At 36.7% G+C, this 25,126-nt stretch overlaps 1 protein-coding gene across 4 annotated transcripts in view; it reads right to left on the reverse strand.

Moving 5' to 3' along the window:
* LOC129240593 (cell adhesion molecule Dscam2) overlaps positions 1-25,126 on the reverse strand; it is a 172,515-nt gene that overhangs the window by 28,884 nt on the left and 118,505 nt on the right. For all 4 annotated transcript variants that reach the window (XM_054876497.1, XM_054876498.1, XM_054876496.1 and 1 more), the window contains exons 16-23: positions 23,528-23,689; positions 22,503-22,647; positions 21,695-22,131; positions 16,653-16,806; positions 15,243-15,360; positions 11,639-11,801; positions 11,022-11,519; positions 2,324-2,470 (exon numbers count right to left, since the gene is read on the reverse strand). In XM_054876497.1, coding sequence (XP_054732472.1) covers positions 2,324-2,470; positions 11,022-11,519; positions 11,639-11,801; positions 15,243-15,360; positions 16,653-16,806; positions 21,695-22,131; positions 22,503-22,647; positions 23,528-23,689 — 1,824 coding nt within the window. The remainder of the gene's footprint in view (positions 1-2,323; positions 2,471-11,021; positions 11,520-11,638; positions 11,802-15,242; positions 15,361-16,652; positions 16,807-21,694; positions 22,132-22,502; positions 22,648-23,527; positions 23,690-25,126) is intronic.

The raw sequence follows: 25,126 nt of genomic DNA on the forward strand, positions 1-25,126 counted from the left end.
GGTATTAGGGAAACGCACAGATTTTTCAATTTTAAGTCTATGAGAACATATACCAGCTCCACAATACCACAATTCATTTTACTGCCATCTATGTATATAGACTGTAGTGTCGAAGTTTTTTAGTAAGAATCCCTTATTCCATTCCTCCTTTGATGGAAAGAGAGTGGCAAAATTCCTATTAAATGTTACCGACGGGACAATGGAGTCAGTCCTCTCCGAGGCTAACTGAGTTTGTCGCAATAATAGGCTTGCATGATCATAAGTTTTTTTCCAGCGACCCGCTTCATTTAACCTAAATACACTCATGGTTGCTGTCTTCTTCACATGTAGATACATTGGAATAACGTGTGTCAGTGCATTGAGAGCGTTCCTAGGGCATGCTATGATCGCACCGACCGTTATAGTATAGGCTGATCTTTGTATTCTGCTGAGTAATTTGGTATTGTATTCACTCCTTAGAGCTTTCCACCGCCTTACTGAACCATACGATGAAATAGGTCGAATAACCGCCGTATATAACCATAATGTATACTTGGATTGAAAGACCCCATCTTCTTCCTAGCATTGATGTACAGGCTCTCTGCCCGTTCTTCGACGTTTAATTTCCTAATTTCCCTAAGTACTTAGCACTGGGGAAAATGAGAGGGTTTGTCCGTTAATATTTGGTAGGATAAAAATTGGTTCTTGTGTCTGGTGGTAAAAAGCATAAGTTCTGTTTTACATGGGTTTAAACTTATTTTTTTATTTTTGGTATGAAAACGATCTTAACTAATTTCCAACTATCTGGAATAACACGCTTTAAAAATTTCCTCTAGCCATGGTAGGATACAGGGTTTCCGTTAAAATCTTTGGAAAGATCCCATCTGGCCCCGGAGATTTAAAAGGTGATTTGATTGCCCATGCAACGTTCTCCTTGGTAATTATTTCATTTGCAAGATACTGTGGATGATTTTGGTTTAATATTTTCCCTCCCACTTTCAGCGGTTCTTCTGTCATAGCAATCCAAGTACCATCAGGTTTCTTGACCCAAGAAGCTATTGAATGATCACTGGAGAGAACACGGCTAAGCCTAGCAGAATTCCTGGTGGATTCGATTGACAAACAAAACTCCCTCCAGCTCTCTTTCTTGGTGGCCTTAATTGCCTTCTTATTCTGCCTCCGACTTTCTCTGTAGAGTTCCCAATTTCTTGTCGAATAACTGAGGGTAAAGGTTGACCTAGAATTTTCTTTCAGTTTTAAGAGCTCACTGTTCCACCGAAACCGGAACCAAACTACTTAAGTGCACAAATGATGCTGACGTTACTCTTGAATTCAAAGCCAATTCAAACAACCAATATCAAGCGGAGGAGTAATCACAATGATATCCTCATATTCATTTCCGGTTTTTGTTTCTCTAAATATTTATAAAATTTGTTTCTCAAAGAATTTGAAAAAAAAGAAATGAAGACGAAGACATTTTTAAAAATGTCCATATATGAACTATCAATAGTACCAAAATTCAAATGAAAAGTAAACACAAAACGCGCGATGAAAATAATTGCCAAATTATGTGTGGTATTACCACTTCGCACAAAGTGTTAATTCAATTTTGTTTATAACTTGTCTGCAATATTAGACACCCGATTTATATAAATATTAAATTTAAGGGTGCAATTAATATGTATAAATAAATCTGACCGCATGTTCATTCCATCAATATAAAAATAATAATATTGGGACCAAAACGTGTCGATTGGTATACATATCGACCAATTTTCCAGCCGGGCTCTAAATAATTACCATAAATTGAATAAAAAAATTTAAGGAACAAATTGGATAATACTAATGTTTGCTTTCAGTTAATTTCAAAATTCTACTTAGGCAAAAATGGATTTTCATAGCATATGATAGCATTGAATTTTCTGTTCAGTAAGGTTATACAAATCATCATGAATCGTTCAACACCAGAACAGCGCTTCCAAATTATGGAAATTTGCTTCGAAAAAATAAATTTGTTCCCGAAGTTCATAGAGCACTAGTTGCATCATCGGCCCTTACTTCCTTCCCTACTTCGAAATGAGGAAGGAGCTGCCATTACGGTGAACAAGCGCTGTCGAGCTATGCTGGCTGAATTTTTGTTTCCAAAAATTAATCAGCTAAACATCAACGACATTTGGTCGAACATATGTCAAGCCCCCATTGACACGATACCGCCAGATTTATATATTTATACAAGCAAGTCAAATTTGGTAAGAAGATATAATAAATTATTTCAGCCAAATCTCCGAAAGGGCATATAGAACGTGTTCGACATTTTGTTTCCTATTATTTTTAATTTTCTTACCGTATAATTCATTAACAGATATGTAAAATACTTTGTAGCCCTTAATTTTGCCGTTCTGCCCGTCTAGATCAGGAGGTGACCATGTTATATAAATTGATGTGGATCCCAATACGTCGCATTGAGGACTCTCTGGAGGTGAAGAAGGCACTGCAAAAATAAAAAAAAACATTCATTAACTCATTGGAGGCTAAAATTAAACATTAATGAAAAAAGTTTCTCATATAATTCATCTGCCATTTGGAGGCGGAAGAAAATTGTGGATCCCTTAAAATATGCATACTTATGTACATATGCACATATATACAACGTGTATTTTGTGCTTTTAATGGAACATTTTTGGTATTTACACTGCATCATAAAATTGTAGATACATCAGCAACTTTAGTATTAAAAGATTTACCCTGACAATTTTCATCGCATTTCTTTCTTACATACTTATAGGTGACAATAATAAGAAAAACTTTAACAAAACGAATTAGTTTACTCATGACAAAAATAACACAAAACTAATAATTTTCAATGTGGGAGGACTGATTTACAATTGTAAAGCAAATAAGTTCGGATAATCTCAAAATTATGTTTGGGGTAATTGTCTTGCATAGCGCATTATGCATTGTGGCTGCTAAAACAAGCAAAAGCAAAGAAAAAACACACAGTTACACAATGCATCAGTGGCGCCAGCAAGAGAAAGCGGGCAATCGCGATAAGAGCGCAGACACACCAAATTTAGCGAAGTCCTCAATCAGCACTTCGAAGTGCTTTTTAGTCGTCTGACTCCACATGTCGAGGGGGTTTATTCTTGAAATGTAAAAATGCACTGAATAACAACGATGGAAAGCATGCTGGAAAGAATAATGAGATGGGGACTATCGTGGTACCGTTACTTTGCTCTCAGAGAATTTGACAATGAGTGACGTCATATTAACACAATTGGTGACCAGTATGGTCAGATTACCATTTTCGTAACTTGATTTAGTTTTTTTTTTTGTTATTTATTTATTATTATTTTGTTATTTTGTCTCGGAGTTTTAGTTCTTTCTTCATGACATTTTTCTAGCCTGTTCTAATTAAAATGTAATGTTTATAATTTTGTAAAACATACATTTTTTTTAAATCGGTTCAATAATTCACTCAGTTTTATTCAGCTTTACATTTTTTTAACATCTGATCACATTGCCCGCGATTGCGGTTATTGTTGATGTTCTTCTCCTTCCAGCAGTGAAATCTCTCTCTCGCTACTTAAAGAAAATAAAATACCAAATTTTTATTGAATTACATAATGAACTGTGTGTGTATGACAAATTGTCTTTAAAATGTGCGTTTTTTTTCAAATACAGGGTGGCTGATGAATTTTGCTACATTAAGAAACTCAAATAACTTTTTTTTAGTGTATGGAATTCATTTTTTTTTTTTTTCAAGTTGAAGGTCATTAAATTTTATTAAATGTAGCTTAACTAGTTTTAAAAATAATTGAATTTAAATGCCCCCCATGGTCGTTGACACAAGTGCGGCATCTTAGTAAAAAGTTGTTCATTGCTGCTTTGAAAGTTGCGACAGGAATAGCCGCAATTGTTGCCCGAATGGATTGTTTTAGTTCATCCAAATTTGTTGGCTTTATTTTATAAACTTCTTGTTTACATAAACCCCACAAGAAAAAGTCAGGTGCAGTAAGGTCAGGCGACCTGGGGGGCCAACGAAATTCGGAGTTTCTTAAAATCAGTTTATTGGGAAATTTTTGTCGCAACTCTGTCATAACAGTCTGGGCTATGTGAGACGTTGCCCCATCTTGTTGAAACCACACAGAGTTGAAAGGAATTCTCTTTCGGCGTAGTTCTGGATAGAAAAATTCTTTCAGCATTTTCAAATAACGGTCTCCAGTAACCGTAACGGTGTGACCATTTTCTTCAAAAAAATAAGGCCCGACAATACAGCGTGAAGAAACCGCACACCACACTGTCACGCGAAGAGGATGCAATTCCGTCTCGTGGAGTATCTGTGGGTTAGAAGTACTCCATATTCGACAATTTTGTTTGTTCACATTGCCGTTTAAATCGAAATGGGCCTCATCAGACATGAAAAGGCAGTTTAACATGTTTTGGTCTTCTTCCACCATTTGCAGGATCTTCTGGAAAAATTCCAAGCGAATCGGCAAGTCTGCTGCATTCAGTTTGTTAACCATTTGAATTTTGTAGGGAAATAAATCTAAATCTTTGTGCATTATTGTTTGCAAAGACTGTCGGCTGACACCAAGTTGAGCAGATAAGCTTCTTGTTGAAACCCTTGGATTGCTTTGTATAGCTGCAGCTACAGCAGCGATCGTTTCCTCCGTCCGAACTGGTGGGTTTCGATGATAAGGCCTTCTTGCGACTGTTCCTTGCTCAGCAAAATTATTCACCAGTCTCATTATGGTCCATCTGCTCGGGGGATCGCCGCCAAACATCCGCCTGTACTCTCTCTGTACCAAAACTACGGACTCCAGTGCGTGATAGCGGCGGACTATCCAAATTCTTGTTTGCGTGTCCCAGTTATCCATTTTAATAAATTTTAAAGATCAATCTGCAAATTAAAACAAAAATGGAACAGATAACTTAAAAAGAAAAAAAGTTATTCAATTTTTTTTTGGTAGCGGCTTTCATCAGCCACCCTGTAAATGTGCTATGGTTATGTACAATTTAGATTATGAGTTTTTTGTTAAAAGAACGACTTTTTTGTTATATTTGAGGTTATGCAAAAATATAAGGTACTCCTTTTGTAAAAATGTCTTTATGGTTACTGCAGTATTTTCTGTTTTTTTTTGTTTATTTTTACTATGATTATCACTCTTGATGCCCTATGCTCCACTAAGGATTACGGACCGGAAGGAACGGTTACACCTCCATGATTTTAATTCGCATTAAGTAAATTCAAACGCTGTTTAAAATGAGTAAACATTTTCGCAATATTAAGAAGAGTTGGGAGAAGAAGATTTAATATTCTTGCATAACCTTAAAAGGACCAAAAATTTAATTTTCACTTTCAAAATATAAAATTTTATAAGAATCTATCAATTTTCATTAGCACTAAAATGTTCTCAGAGTGACCTTTTTTAACCCTCTTTTGTTTAATAATACAGTTTTTCTTTAGTTTACAGTTTCCGTAGCTTTAAATTAAAAAAGGAATAAACACCAAACTTAAACATTTTCGCATTTTGGGTATAGAAAAGCACTAAATTTATTGCGAAGAGCAAATGGTTGGCAACACTGCACAACTCAGCTCATGTGACGCCACGAACTCTCTGATGGGCGCAATCTTGTTTCTATAATTCTTGGATAGAAACTTTTAACAAGTGTAGGCGTGTCCCGTTATTCACCGATACAAGCATTGAATGATTTCTGCGGAATATGTTTGCTGTATGTACAATTATTTGAGCTTCATTTGAATGTAATACAAGGTTTACTCAAATTAAAAGAAATCTGTTAGAAAACGTCAGCAGTTTTTTATTGCCATTTTGTCCTTAAAGGATTGCTGTTAATTGTGAAAAAGTATTTTTGTTTTTATTCATTAATGCCACTGATATCAGGTATGCAGTGCATATAACTTTGCCTATTTCATCATTACAATAAAAAATTTGATCGTAATGTTTAGTCGATCTTTTCAATTTTAGTAACGGCTTTTACACTTGTACCCGCCGACGAAAGAAAACTGATCCATTAAATGTCTATAATAGTTTGCTGGTATAGAAACTAATTTGAATTGAATAATTGTACATCCACCTTCAAAGAAAAGTTATTTGTTTTTAATTGGTAGGATCAAAAGTTCCCCATCCACTAGATTCATCATAAGAAAACCACCACTTTACCCTTTAATTTTGAATTTTTTTCGATAATATTTTTCATTTATTACTCTTTTGGTATATTAATATATATAGTGCGTATAAAAGTATCCGATCCCTGGCTCGCAGTCTCTGGATTCACAATAGAAGGGTCTTTCAAAAGTGATGCTCAGATGTCAGTGGAACAATAAATTGCAAAATTCGTAATTTTTTATGGCAATAATCGTCCGAACAAGACCACAATTCAAAGGTTGGTGAAAAAATTTCAAGCTACTTGTTCTGTCAAGAATAAAAGGACTGGCAGAACAAAAACTGAACGATCTGTTGAGAATATAGCTGCTGTAGCGCAAAGATTTCCTGATCAAACTTCAACATCCATATCTCAACGTTCTCAACAATTAGACATTCAGGAATCGACCGTTTGAGGGATTTTACCTGTAGCCGTGCCAAAGCCTATCCATATCGGCTTGAAGTTTAATGGCATCCTTTTGAGTCTTGATCGCTGAAAAGATCTTAACGTCTATTGCTCAAATAAGAATTTGTCTATTGCAGAAATGCAGAATGAAAGCCAAAACAAACTAATTTTTAATTGAGATTCTATAAGAAACATTGTCGAAGGCTTTCGAAAAGTCAGTGTAAACGCAGTCGGCCTGCATACCAGCCGAGAAAGAATCAATGCAGTATTCACTAAAAACACCCAGATTAGATATTGTAGATCTGTTAGCTACAACCCGTTGCTGATTTGAGCAAATTAAAGATTTAACCGCAAAGCTCAGTTTTGTATTGATCGCGTGCTCAAAAATTTTCGAAATAGTCGATAGCTTTGAAATATGCCTATAATTTTTAACGTAATTTATATTGCCACTCTTAAAGAAAGGCGTAATGGAAGAGATCTTCTATGAAACTCCGGGACGATAAAGATCTGTTGAAAATAATTTTCACCGGATAGACCAAGACCGGATAATTTTTTATCAAAACTGCTGAAAGTACATCAGCATCAGTTTGAGATAAAGATTTCAATTTAGGTAAAGCATTACCAATATCCTCAGGAGAGAGGCAAAGAGCGCATGGAAGATCAAGTACTTCGTCAACAAATTAGATTTAAAAAACTCAGCAAATAAATTTGCCACTTCACTTGACTTTCGTTCTTGACTATTGCCTAAAAAGATACCAGTGGGAACACTGGCATTACACCTTCTAGATATTATAAACGTCCAGGAGGTTTTGGGATTTGCTTTAATGTTCAACTCCATGTTATTAATATAGGTATTATAAAGAGATTTCTTTAAATCGTTTAAATCCTTTAACGTTTGTTTATATTGTATTTAACGACATACAAATGAATCTTAGTAGATTTAAACTTCTTGAAATAATTAGAATGGGTAATTTTCTGAGCGGAATGTTGTCCAAGCAGAGTTTAGACAAAATGGACTTAAAGGCAAAAAAACTATTAGACGTGTCAAATTCAGCAAATAAATTATCCCCATTAATATCAAGTAATAAGTCATTGAAATTGGCAAAATCGCATGATGAATAATTAACCGATAACCTGGCATCAAATGGAACAGCTGTTTAAAAGTCGAGTTTGACAACTAAAGGTTAGAGGTTCTTATCTTTAGAAGTTATGGGATTTAAACATTCATTGATTTTGTCTTCTTCTTAATTGGTGCGATAACCGCTTACGCGATTTTGGCCGAGTTTAACAAAGCGCACCAGTCGTTTCTTTCTCGGAGCGTTTGTATCCATTCCGACGACATGACCCAGTCAACGTAGCCGCTGGATCTTTATTCTCTGCGTATGTCTATGTCGTCGTAAAGCTTATACAGCTCATCGTCCCATCGCCTGCGATATTCACCGTTGCCAACGTGCAAAGGTCCAAAAATCTTACGCAGAAGCTTTCTCCCAAACACTCCAAGCGTCGCTTCATCGGATGTTGTCCTCGTCCACGCTTCTGCGCCATACGTTAGGACGGGCGTGATGAGAGTCTTGTAGAGTGTTAGTTTTGTTCGTCGAGAGAGGACTTTACTGCTCAGTTGCTTACTTAGTCCAAAGTAGCACTTGCTGGCAAGAGAGATTCTACGTTGGATTTCAAGGCTGACATTGTTATCGGTGTTGGCTCGGAGAGGTCCTTCCCAATTCTGACGGCGCTGCTGGTGTTGAGCAACGTCATCTTGCATAGTTGGATTAGTTTTGTGGGGATACCAAATTCAGAGATCGCGGCATACAGATAACTTTCCGCCTTTTCATACTGACGGTGTGTGTCCATTCTCCTTTCATGAGTCTTTTCCAAGATTTGGCGTATTGTGAATATTTGGTCGATGGTAGACTTTCCAGGTCTAAAGCCACACCGATAAGGTCCAATCAGTTGGTTGACGGTGGGCTTCAGCCTTTCACACAATACGCTCGCTAGTACCTTATAGGCGATATTTAGAAAACTAATAACGCGGTAGTTCGCAAAGATTGCAGGATCGCCCTTCTTATGGATTGGGATGTGCCTCTTAATTTCCAATCGGCAGGCATGCTTTCATCCGACCATATTTTGCATAGAAGTTGATGCATGCACCTTACCAGCTCCTCGCCGCTATGTTTGAATAGCTCAGACGGCAGTCCGTCGGCTCCCGCGGCTTTATTCTTATATAGCCGCGTTATCGCTATTCTCACCTCGTCATAGTCGGGTAGCGGAACGACAATTCCGTCGTCAACGATTGGGCTATCGGGATCTTCACATTCTCTGTGACATGCGCAGCTGTCACTATTTAATAGATTCGAGAAGTGTTCCCTCCATAATTTAAGAATGCTGTGGATGTTAGTCACCAGATCGCCGTCTTTGTTCTTACAGGAAAACGTCTCGGTCTTGAAACCTTCTGTAAGCCGCCGAATTTTTTGGCGGTGTTCCTATTGGCCAGCATCTCAAGCTCCTTGCACTCACGTATTTCGGCCTCTCGTTTCTTCTGTCGGATAATATGTCTCTCTTCCTTTCTTAGCTCCCTGTAGCCATCGCATATGGCTCGCGTTGCGCCCGATCGCAGCGTGGCTCTATAGGCAGCATCGTTTCTTTCTGCGTAGCATGACATTCCTCGTCGTACCAATTGTTTTTTCGGGCTCGCCGGAATCCGATTTCTTCTTCGGCGGCGGTACGTAAAGAACGAGAAATGTTGCTCCATTGTTCGTGCATGCCGGTTTGATGGGCAGTACTCTCTGAGAGCAGGAGAGAGAGTCGAGTGGCGAATCTTCTGGCTGTCTGTTGTGATTGCAGCTTTTCGATGTTGAACATTCTTTGCGTAGGTATCCGCAATTAAGGAAGCAGTGGATGGGTTGCTCACCTCGGTAATTACTGTTAAGGAAGTAAATATTTACTCCGATAGCTGTAAATCAGCCACCGTCAGCGTCGCCGTCAATGCATGGCCATCATCGTCTCTAATCCCAAAGGCTCCTTCTTTCTTGCCTTCTCCTTTCTTCTCTACCCTGTTTGGCATCACAACGGACGAATTTTTGAATATTTGTCCAAGTGTGCCCTAAGCTAGGACAGCCTTTTAACTTAACCCAACTTAACCTAACGAGGTCCTTTCATGGGTCCTTTAAATCATGGGAACCGGAAAAAGTGTCAGGGGGCCAAATCTGGAGAATACGGTGGCTGATGCATGACAACGGCAACACCGTCACCGTTTTTGCCAATTAATCTATCACAAGCAAAGATGATTAGCAGGTGCATTATCATGATGCAAAAGCTATACATTTCTTTATCGACGATTCCGGGTATTGTTTTCGTATTGCTTCACACAAACCGTGCATTACTTCAAGGTAATACTCCTTATTTACGGTAGGACCTTGTTGTAGAAACTCCTGGTGCAATACGCGGTGGTAATCGAAGAAAACAGTGAGAAAAACCTTGACATTTGATCAAACTTGGCGTGCTTTTTTTGGTTTTGGCTCTACTGAACTCTTCTATTGGGATGATTGGGCTTTGGTTTCGATGTCATAATCATATACGAATCATGTCACCTGTTAAGACCCTTTTAAAGAAATCTGGATTATCGTTGGCGTGATTCAACAATTCCTGAGCGATACTCATGCGACGTTGTTTTTTGTCAAAATTCGGCAATTTTGGGACGAACTTCGCTGCCACACGCTTCATGCCCAAAATTTCATGGCATGAGCGAACCGATATGCCGATATGCCGACATCCTCAGCAACTTCTCCAATTGGGATTCAACGAGTCATTCACGCCTTCTCGACCTTCTATGAAAAGCTTGTGCCACTTGTTGAATTTTTTTTTTACTCAGAGTATACTCACTTGATTCCATTTTTTATACAAAATTTGATGCATCTTCTTTGATCCATTTTTTGATCCTTGAAAATATTGTTGAGACGAGTGTACCAACATAAAAACAATAATAATCGAAAGTCCAATAATAATCGTAGCCCACGAAATTTGAAAATTCTCCTTATTTTTCGAACACATGTACGAGATTATAGATTTAATTGAAACATCTTCGTGATTAACATTTTTTGTCATAAAAAAGTCGATCAGGTCTGGACTTTCTTGGGTCAGCTGGCCAGTATGTTGGATCGCCACTACTTATGAACTTACTGTTACTCCTTTTTATGACGTCAAGTAAATAATGTAAAATTATCCAATATAAGTAGACAATCCTTCAATGAGTTGGAAGATCTCATAATTATGGAAATCAGAGATCTTCTAAGGTTTTTGATCAGATCTCATTGGTTTTAGCAGAGCTCAGGGCAAGTTCCCCTTGTGGTATCACAAGCGCTTCCAATCTAACCTAACCTGTATTGTAATATTTAATTCTTATTGTTATAAATTTAAACACACGTTCCTCGAAAATGTACCTATGTACTAATGAATGTAGTTTGCATCTTACTTACCATCTTCCATGGTTTGTACTGCTATCTCCCTGCTCGGTGGTCCGCTTCCTTGACTAGTGTACGCTTGTACAATAACGTGGTATGGAGTAAATTTGTTCAAATTACTCAATATAGTTTCTCCACCAAAATGTGAGCGCACTTCGACAGTTTTGAAACTAAACCCCTGAGTGGGATTCACTTCTTTATCTTCAGGTGATAACGACATTTGGTATCCAACATAATAACCGAGCAGTATTCCATTCCAGTGGTCACGTTCAGGTGCATCCCATGTGACAGATATCTCTGTAGAACTTTTGGCTTCTGCGCGCACATTTAGCGGTGGCCCGGATGGCACTTCCTCCAGAGTGGTTACTTGTACAACCTCCGAATACTCTGAGGCACCCAATTTATTTTCTGCGGACATTCGAATGTGATAGGCCTTAGCAGGACGTAGGTTTTGTATGTTGACAACGGTTTGGCCACCGGTGACGGTGATATGTTCGGCATTTTGCCAAATATCTGTGTTTAAGAAATAAAATTAATTATATTGATGGAAACAGTTTTAAACTGGAGTTATTTGAAAAAGTAACTAGAAAACATCCAGACGTTGATTGTTACCATGCTTTCGTGTCACTTACCTGAGATTTGTTTATAATATATATGATATCCATCGATTGGGCTGTTACCAGCAAAGGGCTGACTCCAAGTTAGTTGAAGGCTACGCGACTGTTGTGAGTTAATACGAAGGTTTTTCGGTTGTTCTGGAACCTCTTGTACGATTAATTGAATCGACATTTCATCCTGACCCACGGATAAATATATTGAGTTAGTTGACATCATTTATACATGCATATATAAAACCAAAATATATATTTTTATATATTTATACAAATAAATTATGTAAGACCACATTTACAAAAATATTCAAAACTCGTTCCATCCATTTAATTACTATTTCCTATTTTCACTATTTCCACATTGCATTGAAAGCCATTACAAAAGGGTTATAAAAGCTCTTCCTAATGTGAAATAATTTAATTATTTTAACCTCTGATACTAAATTAATTCCTAGATAAGTTGGAATATATAAATACCCCAGAAAGTGAAAAGTCACCCCATCACAATTTTGCCGCCTATAAAAATGTATTTATTACTATATTGAGAAATTGTGGATATACTTATCTATTCTACAGATCTTTTCCATTTCTAGTTTTTTTGTATTTTTATTCTATGTATAGGGTTCATTGTCATTGTTTGTTCTTTTTCAGGTAAAACGTGCGCCTAATTGTATTTTTAAAACATTTTGATTTGTACTTAATCACGATGGATTGAGTAGTGCTCTGAAAATGAAACTGAGGTCATTTGTGTAATTAGTGGGTTTGGGTGCGATTGAAGTCTTATATTGTGTGATGAGGCATGCTTTTTGATTTCTGCATCTAATGTCGGAGCTTTGAGAACACGGTTAATTTGAGCATTTGTGATATAGTGTGGTGCATTTGCGATCATTTTGAGAGTTTTTCGATTACAATTTTTGGAGTATTTCGGGTTTGTTAACTGCGGTTCCCCAGAGTTGTATGCCATATGTCCATACTGGTTTTAGTTTAATAAAAATATGGATTTGCTACGCGGGCTTGCAGTCAAGATGCTTTCCGAGACATTTTGTAACAATACTTTGGGGTTTGATTGTGTTATTGAGTTTAACGGGTGGGCAAGTATTATATTTCACTTGAGTGTAAAGGTAACTTGAACAAATTTTGCCTCATTTGATTTTATTTTCCAGTCTTTGGGCCATTGAGTTATTTCATCATTTTTGGAGTTTAAAAGAAGCCACATCAGGGAGGGGGTCAGTTGCTAGTACAGCGGTGTCATCTGCAAAAGTTCCGACGATAGATTCTTCAATAACTGGAACATCGTGAGTGTAAAGCAAGTATCAAATGGGACTCATAATACTGCCTTGGGGTACACCAGCTAAACTTTCGCAGAGTTGAGATTGCTCTTTATTTTGTTTTACAAAAACAGTCCGACTTTTTAGGTAGGATTTGATAAAGATATAATAATTTGTGGGTAGCCCTCATTTTACAGAGTAAGCCATCAAGGTTTGTACTTCTTTGATGGTACCATGTGTTTTTCTGAGGCTGAATTGGTGATTTGGTTCCAATTATGACCATCATTCTTTTGAGAAATAGTGACTACAAAATTTTTGACGTAATAGGCAATAAGTTGATGGTTCGATAAGATTACACTTTCTCGGCGCTTTTTCGGGTTTATGAATCATTTTTATTAGTGCAACTTTCCATTGGGGAGGAACAAACCCAGTTAATATTGAGTCATTGTATATATGCAAGAGGAAAGATATTTCTTCTGCTGGGAGTTACCGGAGTACTTCTCCAGTGATGAGATCATATCCTGGGGATTTCTTGATTTTAGGCCTTTTTATAGCTTCTTCTTCTTCGTTTTTTGAAAATTTTTTTTATGGGTGAGTTCATCTGGTGGATGAGATCCAGGGTGTATTTAACTTTTTGAACAGTACTTCGCGAGGGTTCGGTATCATGTGTTTGAGCTTTATCAAGATCCGACTCAGCCCATTTCTTATTTTCCATTTTAAGGGCTGATTGTGCTAAAACTGGCCTTTTGAACTTTTTTCGTCCTTTCCAAAGAGAGTAACCTGAGAAAGAGAATGCATCGAGGTTACTGAGATAGTTTTGTAGTTGAGAGTTACGTTCATTTTTGAGAAGTTCCTTGAGTTCTTGTATAAGAGAGTTCAGAGTTTTTTTCTCTCCAGGGTGTCTAGTTTGTTGGCAATGCTTTCTTGCCTGACGTTGGTCTATTAGTTTTTCTTCCACGGTACGAGATATATGCTTGCGTTGTCGCTTGGTTGCGAAAGGTGTGGATTTCCAAGCTGCTTGCTGTACGCAGTTATTAAAATGCTCTACAACATTAGTTGTATCTCCATTGGTCTTGTGAGGGTGCTTCAGATCAATTGTTGAGGATGCAAGCGTCCGGAAGTATTTCCAATCAGTTTACTATTGTAAAGACCTCATATGTCAGCTGAGTATTTCTTCAACGTGATTTGTACGGGAGTTTGTTACACATAGGTAAGTCGATTAAATTGGGTATTTTATTTGAGATTCAATTTTGATATCGTTTCTAACAGCTTGCGACCTTTTGCGGTAGAGAGTCGAGATCCCTACTGTGTGTGTTTGGCGTTATAGTCTCCCCTGCAAGGAATCTGTTGCCGAAGATTGAACAGAATTTTTCCTCAGATTTTATAACATTTTAAACTGAAGAGATTACTAAGAGCCCTTCTTTCCTTCTATCTTTCCCTTGATTATTAGTTGGGGTAATTCATATTTCGCTCCACGAATGGCTCCCAGATAGGCTGTTTGGCTACGATTCTCGCTCTTTTTTGCATCTTCTGAGGACTTCTACGTTTGTAACACGGCCAGTCAACGAAATCTTTATCATATGCTTCTATTTTATTCACCATTGCTGCTTCAAGAGTTCACACTTCTACTCCGTATAGTAATTCAAACCAAACATAACATTTCATATACCGCATACGCAGTTTTATATTTAATTCTCGATTGGTCTGAACTTTTGTGTATTTTATTATTTTAATATTTATTTCTGGCTATCTCGATACGACCCCTTATTTCTTTATCCGCGCTCCATGTATGATTTAGCCAGCATCCCAAATATTTTAAACTATTTGTGGGAGACAATTTCGCAATACAGACTTCCATTACAAAATCAATATATTCCTTTAGTCAAATGCAATTAATATCTGCATATGAAAAATTATTCATATCGATGTACATATCGAAGGCAAACGCGCATACATATGTATATAAATATGTGCATACAAACTTCCACAAAGCACACAAAAAAATTCCAAAATTCAAAATTAAAGCGAAAAGATGAATAAGTCCGTACATACATATATTTTGTAAGTGAGGTCACATTACATATAGGGCTGCGCACACATCCCACAACAAAAATATTACGATTCACTAAAAATTCTCAAGGAATCTAGCGCACATTCATAGCTATAGCATTGTGCCGAAAAGTAAGAATCATGAAGCGCCAACCAAATACATAGTTTCATAATTTACTGATACAACTTTTTAGGTCTTACAATGCATTATTACATTACTATTTGGTATATGAATTTTTATATTTAGTTTCTTCATGTTGTACTTTAAGACGTACCTCAGATCTGTACATCCTAGTTTAAACACTTACCTGTCCGAAAGCATTGCTGGCCTGGCAAATATAGATGCCTGTATCCTGGCGATATGTATGAGAAATGCCTAATTCAGAGACCATACCATCGTCTAGTACCTGGTCACGAATTGTGTACCTGGGCGAAAATTATGGAAAATACAGGAAAAATATATGGACTGTAATGTAACTAGATAGTGTGTATAGGTGTTCAATCTTCAATCCATATCGTGCGACCTTGATTTATCTGACTGAGAACATTAAAATAATGAATAATTATGACCAATATGAATTCATATATCGTCCCCTGTCTGTGTTAACCTCGTATATATAAAATCATAATTTTCAGTAAATCGATAAAAATACTTAAAGTTACTTAACTTCTATGAAAAGTTATAACTTATTTGATACGATACTTATAGTAGATACGAGGTTTTTGAATTCGAACATGTAGATACGAAAAAAATCGAAACGCTCTGAAAAAAATTCTATAATCATTATGAACATTGTATGTTTTGTTTTACGTAACAGGAGTGCTAAGGAGTGTTTTTCACTAAAAATCTCAATTTCGAAAAAAATAAAGTTACGAGGTTAACACAGAAAGGGGACGATATGGTGATGTGACTAGAGCAATAATTTGTTTTTTTTTTTTATTGCGTTTTGGTGATTTGAATCTCAAAGTGATACGTTTTGTTTACATTCTGATTGAAATTCATGGAACTCATGGAATCTGCGGAAGATTTTGATATTCAAAACACCATATTGTAAAAACAAAATGCATCTAAATTTACTATTGCTACTACGTTGTATGAATGCGAACTGAAGCTAAGTATGAATCGCACCTTTTATATCCGCCCATATTTTAGTAAGTTTGAGCGCTTTAAGATTAAAAGATATCTCCGATCTAAAAACTGGAGATATCTAAAAATCTTAGAAGATTTACGACATATCCTATTCTTTATAGGGTGGACTCATTATCTCGCAAACACATTCTCTTCAGGAACTTCCAAGTTCTCATTAGTGAAGGTACGGTCTGGTAAAATAATTCTATCTGCTTCAAACCCGGAACCCAGATATGGTTCACTGATGGATCGAAATTAGGAGATGATAGAACAGGGGCGGGAATCAAAGGGCTTAAATTCAAAAAATGGATTCCAATGGGTCTCTACCCACCAATCGCACATTCTTTGTAAATGTCCTGCACTAGGCAGCAAGCGGCTACAGCGCCTTGGTGGTACTGCCGTGCCTCCATATAAATTATGGAACAATAAGCCCCAGAATGTGCTACAATTTTTAAAAAGTCTCAAAATATAGGGTATCACAGCAGGCTTTGCACAATATTTATATTTGGTCGCAATAGCCTAATAATAATAATAAAATATATCAAAAAAGTTTCCAGTCATTTAAAAATACATATGTGAAAGGAATTACCTAGAATCGAGAGATTCATCCAAATACTGTTGCGTCGCTTGTATTTTCCATTTGATATCGATGGGATTGTCGCCCTGAACGTTACATTGAACGTGCACTTGCTTTCCTTTCGCAACTGAAATTTGCTTTGTTTTTGTTTGAAAGTGGGCAGGTACTGAAATAAAAAAATAATAATTTAACAAGCAGTATCAATCGGATAATCCTAATGGCCGGTACGGATGATAAAAAATGTATAATAACCAAACCCGCGAGTTTGGAGAATTAAATCTAATTGTTTTTAGTGAATAGATTAGCAACAATAATTAAAAACGGTAGAAGATTGAGTTCATTTTTTGAAGGATAATTTGTTTCAGGGTTACACTACACACTTGAACTATAATACTAATAGTTATTTAAATTTTAAATTCATTTTTAAAACTATATCACAAATATGTTATGTAACACTTATTATTTTTAATGTTTACATAAAAGTAAGGCAACTTGCAACTCCAACTCCATACAACTATTCTCTATGAGGGACCTACACGTTTCAAGCCGACTCCGAACGGCAGATATTTTTTATGACGAGCTTTTTCATGGCAGAAATGCATACACTCGGAGGATTGCTATTGCCTGCCAAGGGCAATAATAATTTTTGGTGTTTCATGCACGGAAATTCGAATCTGTAAATCTACATATTTGTAAATATTAAATAAAGTAATTTTTGAAACTAACCTTATAAAGGGTGGCGTAAAATTAATCGGGTGGCGCAAAATTAACCATTCAACTTTTTACTAAAACAATAAAAATTATTTTGAATGACGAAAATCTTTATTTTGACCCTTACGTGCTCCATTGCTTGTCTGTTTGTATGCTGCAGCTGTCTAGCTCACAAGTGTCAAATATGATTGCCGTAGGACGATATTTGCAAATATTATAAATCTTTCCATAATTGATTAATTTTGCGCCACCTGTTATTACTTACTCGATATTCCCATCTTTTTTATATTTATAATATTTTCTATAGAAACTATTCTACAAATTATTTAAAAAACTTGGAAATATACACATGCAGATTTAGTGAATTCCAATTTATAAAAATAAACAAAAAAGTGAACAATCCGACCGTCGTGCGCAGCTGAGCCATTACATGTCCGAACTCGTCAACTATCAACAAGCAACCCTTCGGCGTGACATCCATCCGCTGTTATATCTCCCCATATGCGACGGTACTTGGTTCATGTTCGGCACAATGGAGATCTGGATTTAAATGGTACCCTGATTTCATATGGTCGCTAGACACTACGATGAAATCACATTGTTGGGTGCGTCGTGCGCCTAGTAGATTATCCACAATATATCGGTTATGGGTTAATTGTTTAATGACGATATACGATCCCCTGAATTTCCCACTATTTTCAGTGACGAGTTGTACGTTCACTGATGTGATGATTAGAGCCCAAAACTCGACCCATTGAAGAAGTTAATCACGTCCCAACAGGTCGTGACTAAAGCTGAGTAACTGCAACGAACACACCTGTGAACAAAAACTTATGGCGTAACAAAGAACTGGCATGGACGAATTTGTCAGTATGCAGTTGAATGATTTTGGCGAAGTTGTGAACTTGGTGGACTTCCTTGCCATCGTCTAACGTGCAGTGTGAATATAAGACCGTGGTTACGAATTTATTGCTTGGACTAATTGAACACAAGTTCTTTGCGGCTGATGTTCCTGGTGCTGTGCTTGCTTCATGTGCTTCAAGTGCTAAATCCCAAGAATTGTCAATACAATAACATATGTCAATACAGTAAATTAATATGACTTCTGAAAGCATTATTGGAACTGGCGTCGTCTTGATACTATGTCCCGCTTTCAATATCGTGTACTTGGTGAAACCAGAAACTATAATGATTATATGTTGATTATCCCGTTGGCTCTTCATAAATGGTCCGAAAGGATCAATGTACATTATTCGAAATGGCATCGGTAAAAGTTCAGTGAGATGGATTTGGTTTTCTAACTTGCCCCCTTTTGTCTTATTGGAACAACATTCTGGGCAATCTGCAGTGTAAAATTTCACGCATGACCTGGTCACGCGCCATCTAATTGCTTGTGTGATAACATATCGCCGTTCGCCTTGAACCGTTCAATATAATTGACTGTTGTGAGTTATGAAATCAGCTTCGACTTGTATCACTCTTCATTCGATTTAAGCATTGACGTAGTTGCTTTTAGATGTTCGTCTTTTATCTGCATTGAGTAAATCCAGTCGTCACTATTTTCATTGTTGTTCGGCTGCAGTCTACGGTTTCTATGGTGGTAATCTCGCTGACTGGCTGAATGCAGTCAAGGTGAGCCTTGACAATGCTTACATTCAAATTCGTCTTCTTATAAACGCAAATATTATCTGGCTATATGTGATGGTAATTTTGATGTTACTTTCGTCGCAACAATTGCCATAAATTTCCGTTAGTTGAGCATTGTTGGGCCGATCATCGATTTTAAACTTGTCCGATTAAATTTTTAACTTGTAGTAAATAGAGACCAAGAGCTTTTTCTAGAAATGCGTATAGATTTGCGTTGACATATTCGCTCTTTATCTGCAATTTTACCTCAGCTTTTCGCGCAGACTCTACGATCGATCCGCCAAACCCTTTAAAACATTTGCTAACCGTGGCGCATTGAAGCGTAGTTGGTATTACAGTTTCAGTTATTAGTAAATGGTCACTGCCTGTGTCGACCAAGCGTCCTATGATTTATCCTCAAGAGTGACTTTGCATGGAGGCCCACTAATTCTTTGCATGGAGGCCCACTTTGAGCTCTTAGGCGGATAGTCAGAGGCCCGAAAAATAATGATTTTCAATAATTTTGTTTCGGTGAATTGCTCAATTTTACAAAAATAAAAACATAGCATTAATACACCGTGTTTCGCCTTGACTTTAGCAAAATTAAAAAAAAAAAATAATTGTAAAAGTAGTTGCAGTTTGTGTGCAGCCCGTTTCTCCAGAAGTCCTTGCGGTGATCATCGCAAGTCTTTGGAGATTCATCTTAAATCAATCGATCAAGAGAAATTAGTTTTATTAATAGATAATCTTGTGCCTGATCGAAGCTTTTTTTCAAAATTAACAGTATGGCGGACTGAGGAAGTATTTTTCAGATTTCCGAGAAAAAACCGACAATTAATTGTTAAAAAAAAATCGAAATTAAATAAAAAATAAATAAGGAGATAAAAAAATGAATTTGCATGTATATCAGCTTTTTATTTCACCTTAAGTATGGTACAAAGGCTTTCCATTCCACTTACAAAATATTTTAAAAACTATTTACAGAATTACATACATATGTATGTGTCCATATATGTTTAACTTCGAGAAAAGTTCAATAAGCAGTGCTTTATTTGGTGTTTTAAAATTCTCCTGTGCCTTTTCAGGATTCCTTGCACCTTTCTATAAGGAGTTATGCACCATGGTTCAAGTGGGTAACCAGAATGTAAAAAATAAGTACACATTGCGAAGATCTGAAAGATTGGGAATTTAATTAAGAGTCACGAGCTCCCCTGTCTATTATACTGAAATCATTTTCCCTAAACTCTCCTTTCGTTTGAGGGTTTCCAAGCGAAGGAGTCGTGAGCTGCAACACCGTATGGACAATTGATTGCCAAATTTTGTATGTTGGTCGTATACCTGGGAAAGCGATTGTAACAAACATCACATTTATATCTTTCAGGACCTGGGATGTCAACTTCGAAACAGTGCTCTGGCACATAGTCGTTACCGATATTGTGCTGGTACCCACCGCTAGCACAAAGTGAAAATGTGAGTGCCAATTGTATCATTGGAGGCACCGCTTTGGCGACTGATTTCATTAAGTTTACTTCCTGTAGAACAAATTCAAAAGCCTCTTTGCTCATGCGAAATCGTTTCAAGAATCTGCATGGAAAAGTTTGTAAATGAGCTAGCATAATCAATAATAACCATTTATATATTCACGCTCTTTTCTCTTAGCAGCCTCCGCACTGCTTTTTATTCTCCATCACTTTCACTAGAACTCATATATAAAAAAAACGTCGAATCAATGGTTATATTTCATTTGTATTTATTAAATTGTTCAACACTTTTGACATTTCCACGTCTTTTGTGACTTAAAAACACAATCCAAAGTATGCAACTGAAAATAAATTACGATCTGTTTGCATTCGTTTGTTTTAATGCCATTCAGATTATATGATTGGCGTATCACGTATTTTCTTTGGTTTGGTTGTCGATCGGTGAACGGATGTGATGATTTGACCCCTAGTGTATACTCGCTTATTCCATCGGTGCTCGTACTGCTCTTAGCATTTGCATTGACCTTACTCATCTCATTCAAGTCGTTGACACATATTTCCCAGGCTCCTTTCGCTCGGCTTCGCCGGCGGCAACTTCATCACAGTCAGGAGTCTCCGTTAGTACGAGTATTGCGACCTTACGCGTCGTGGTTCCGGTGCCGAAATATTCGCGATTACTTACTTGAGTGCGACTCATTTAAAAACTATCTTTATTGACATTTTAAAATTTATTTAATACAGTAACTCCCAAATACAAACATTAGACGAGATATAAGCATGCACCGGATATAAACATGCACGGGATTCGATGCGGTAAATGCTTATACGAAAATAACGCTTGTAAGCACTGACCATGCATACACTTGTATTCATATCCTCGGTTATTAACATTACTGGTGCATCTAATTGAACAAAACGACCGATTACTTTTATTAAATTTAATAAATTTCCATTTAAAAGAAGAACAAATTGAGATTTCATTTATTTAATATTAGTATATGTATATGCAACAAGTTTGAAGTGCACAGAAATCAATAAATAGTTGTACTACGTAACCGAAAGATGATATCATTATTAGTTAAATCGATGTTTAAATCGAGTAATGTCGTACCATGTAAACTTATATTCTTAGTATATTAATATAATATATGTATATAATACTGCTAAAAATATTTACTTATTTTCCGATCTTGAGCTTAAATAATGTGGATACCATTGTGGGGTAAATTCACTTACCATTTACTTTAAGGAAGATAACTTTGCTTACGCCAGAACCGATATTGTTTTTGGACTCGCAAAGAAAGTGTCCCTGTGACTCCTTGCTAATCTTCTTGAAGTATATAGTCCCATTCGGAAATAACTGTACAGTCGGCTCATACAAAAAGTCCTTATATTCTCCTGGAGTAGGTCCAATAGCTTTTTTCCATGTAATCGTTGGCTTTGGATACCCAGAGGACTGACAATGCAGTAAAACATCTTGTCCAGCTTGAGCGCTTGAATCCTTTGGCTCCAGCACCCATTTTGGAGGAACATTCACAGTCAGTGGTACCGTGAAGCGCTCCATACCGGCGACGTTACTCGCAATACATGTATAGTTACCTGAATGTTCAGAGGTAATGTGTTCAATCACCAAGCTGGCAGAATATTCATCTAATCGGCGAAAGACTTCGTTGCTGCAAAAAGATATGTATGTATGTGTGTGAAAAAATTCAAAACTTTTATTAATAATTGTGTTTGTGTCCGTGCATATGTTCTCGTAATTCCTAGTGTTTTTTTGGCATGTGTTTTTGGTCAGAAGAAAAGTTATATTCAATCTAAATTAACAATTCAGCGGTTTAAATCCAAGTCGTAAAAGCAAAATTTCGCGTATCGCAAATCTGATTATTTTTGTTAAGAATCCTGAAATATGTAGCCGCGTTGTATCATAAATCCAGATTTAACCAAAACAACTCGGTCAACAAAGTGGCCAATAATACAATATTTTTAAGACTTCAATGAGTTTTGCATTCTTTTACATTTTGATTTGTACTTTGTTTGAGCTTACCCTGTTCCTATTAACGGTTTGCCATTACGCTCCCACCGAAAACTGACTGGCAAATCGCCCTCAAGGATTTGGCATGATATAGCAGCTCGCATGCCTTCACGCAACATATTGGTCATGGCTTGGATTGGCATAATTTTAGGAGGGACTGTAAAAAATATACAATACAATGTATTATAATAAAAAACACTGTAACGCTGAATATAGAGCAAGATAAATACATAATTCACAATTCGTACCCACAATTAACTTATAGATTCAATACAAGAGATCAGTCTGGCTACGATAAATTGTGAAAAAACCTTTCAAATCAATAAGTGTGGGCTGTAAACTCAAAAGTTCTATATTATATAGGGTGTTAATGTTAAAACTCGATCCAAATGAAGACGGTCCAAGAAAATTTAAAGAATATGTGTATGTACTTGTATATATACATATATATACAGTATAGGGAAACCCCGCAAACACTTCGAATGATATTAGATACTTTTCATTTCAATTCAACCGGGCTATTCGGGACATATTCTTCGATTTCGATGTAACTCAAATATGTTGCTCTCTGGTCAAAATAATGAGACACGTATTTTTTTGTTCGCCCGAAAAAATTTTTTTTTCAAGATTTATCGGCAATTTTGTTTTTTGGCTCAAAATCGATTTTTTTTAATTATATAAGAAAATTTTTTTAATGCTCATAACTTAGGAAAAAATGAACCGATTTTAATGATTCTGGGTTCAAAATGATCGTCATTACTTGCACGAGCAACTTCATATATAGAAACAATTGCAAAACAGTAGTTGAAAATTTTTTATTTTGCAAAACGTGTTTTTAATTTTTAATGGCAAAAAAAAAACGTCATGAAAAAGATGACATTTTCGTGCTCTAGACCACCGGGTCCCTTTAACACCCCAGTGAAAGCTATACACTATTAGGATGCTTAGGAAACCAAAACGAGCTGCATTTACGCATAATGGATATCTATGTATGTGCGTATGGGTTACTGCCCCTAGTAATAATTTTTACTACTCACCCAGAACTTGAATCTCCACATTTCGACGCGAGGTTTGCTTTTGTTTATTTTGTGCCATACAAGTATAAGTGCCTGCGTCTTCCAGTCGCTGCAGTTGCTCTACTATGAGGGTACCATTGTTGTATGCGCGCTGTCTGCGATTAATGGGCAGAGTTTGGCCATCTTTTGATAGAAAATTCAATACGAGCAAAAAATTAACCGATTTCTTTAGTAAGAATAAAATAAAGAAAATAACATATTTAGTAGGACAATCACTCAATAATACTTATATACATAAATAGCCTCAAATAAGCTGAAAAAATTCTGTGTAACCAATACCCACCCAAGTAATCTCGTATTTCAAAGTAGAAGTGCTATCACTTATTATAAAGTGTGACCAAGTGATATTTTTCTCAAGGTTATGTTTCAACAGCTTGCCATTTCATCATGCATCGTTTCACGTTTTCCGAACGTAAGGAAGTTATAAAAAAATATTTTCGTGAACTTCGTTGTGAGGTCTGTCATCATCAACGTGGCTCATTTTTGTCTCAACAAGCTGTTATTGGAGCGAAAACAATAGACAAATTTTGGAATAAGCATCAATGCATCCACAAAGAATGAATGAAAGGTGCGGTTTATGGCAGAGCGCCTTTATCGTTATATCTTTCGAAATGAGGAAAGAGGCACTTTTACCGCCATTGGCCTGGGCGTAGAGCGATGTTAAATGATTTCTGTGCTATTAACTGATAACTTAAAGTTATGAAAGTGTACAAATATACATACCTATATTAAAATTAAAGAAGCACTGAGAAATAAAATTCTGAAAAGTCACCCAGGTAGGTATTGGTGGGTTAAAAATGTTAACCAAATTCTATGCCTTTTGAATAAGCAACCCAACCTATTGATAAGTATACTGGCGAACATAAATGTATACTCGTACATGATTTTTGTAAGAGAATGGTATAGAAGTAAATGGAGGTGGGTGCTACTATCCGGAAGCTGTACAAAGAATGTCTCATTTGTACACCCTTTGAGCAGTTCATAACTTCCGGATTCGATCAAGCATTCTGTGGTAGCAACCAAAGGGAGAAGACGGACCCTTGTGTGGTCATCTTACATATCCGATTTTGGGCTTACAGGCAACTGGGGTGATATTCTTGGAGTAAACAAATCGGTACATAAACGTTTGAACAAAACACCATAGGATCTGATTGAGCAGTGAAATCACGTAAAAGCAACTACCAAAAAAATTAAAACTCCAACAAACTTTGGATGAAACTTTTCTAGTGTTAATTGAACCTTGCGTTAGGGGGCTTCGTCTCCAAGTATTGCCGTTTGGCCTCATGGATGAGCGTCTAATCCCAATCGGCGTTAAAGTGAGGAATTCAAACATCTCTGTCATTCGAGTTTAAGCCCCGATGGAATTGGTGTTTGATTGAGAAACTCTGCAGAAGATGTATACACTTTAGTGCATTAGCGACGACAACTATATTATAATAGACGAGAGAACGGTCTCCACCGAATCGGCCATGATGTATAAATATATACAAAATCAATAGCTCTGAAAGTATTCGATACGGTTCCCATTGGTATATTTCTAATTGGAGTCAGTTAGCTCTA

This window comes from Anastrepha obliqua, chromosome 3, assembly GCF_027943255.1.
Source record: "Anastrepha obliqua isolate idAnaObli1 chromosome 3, idAnaObli1_1.0, whole genome shotgun sequence".
Classification (NCBI taxonomy): Eukaryota; Metazoa; Arthropoda; class Insecta; order Diptera; family Tephritidae; genus Anastrepha; species Anastrepha obliqua.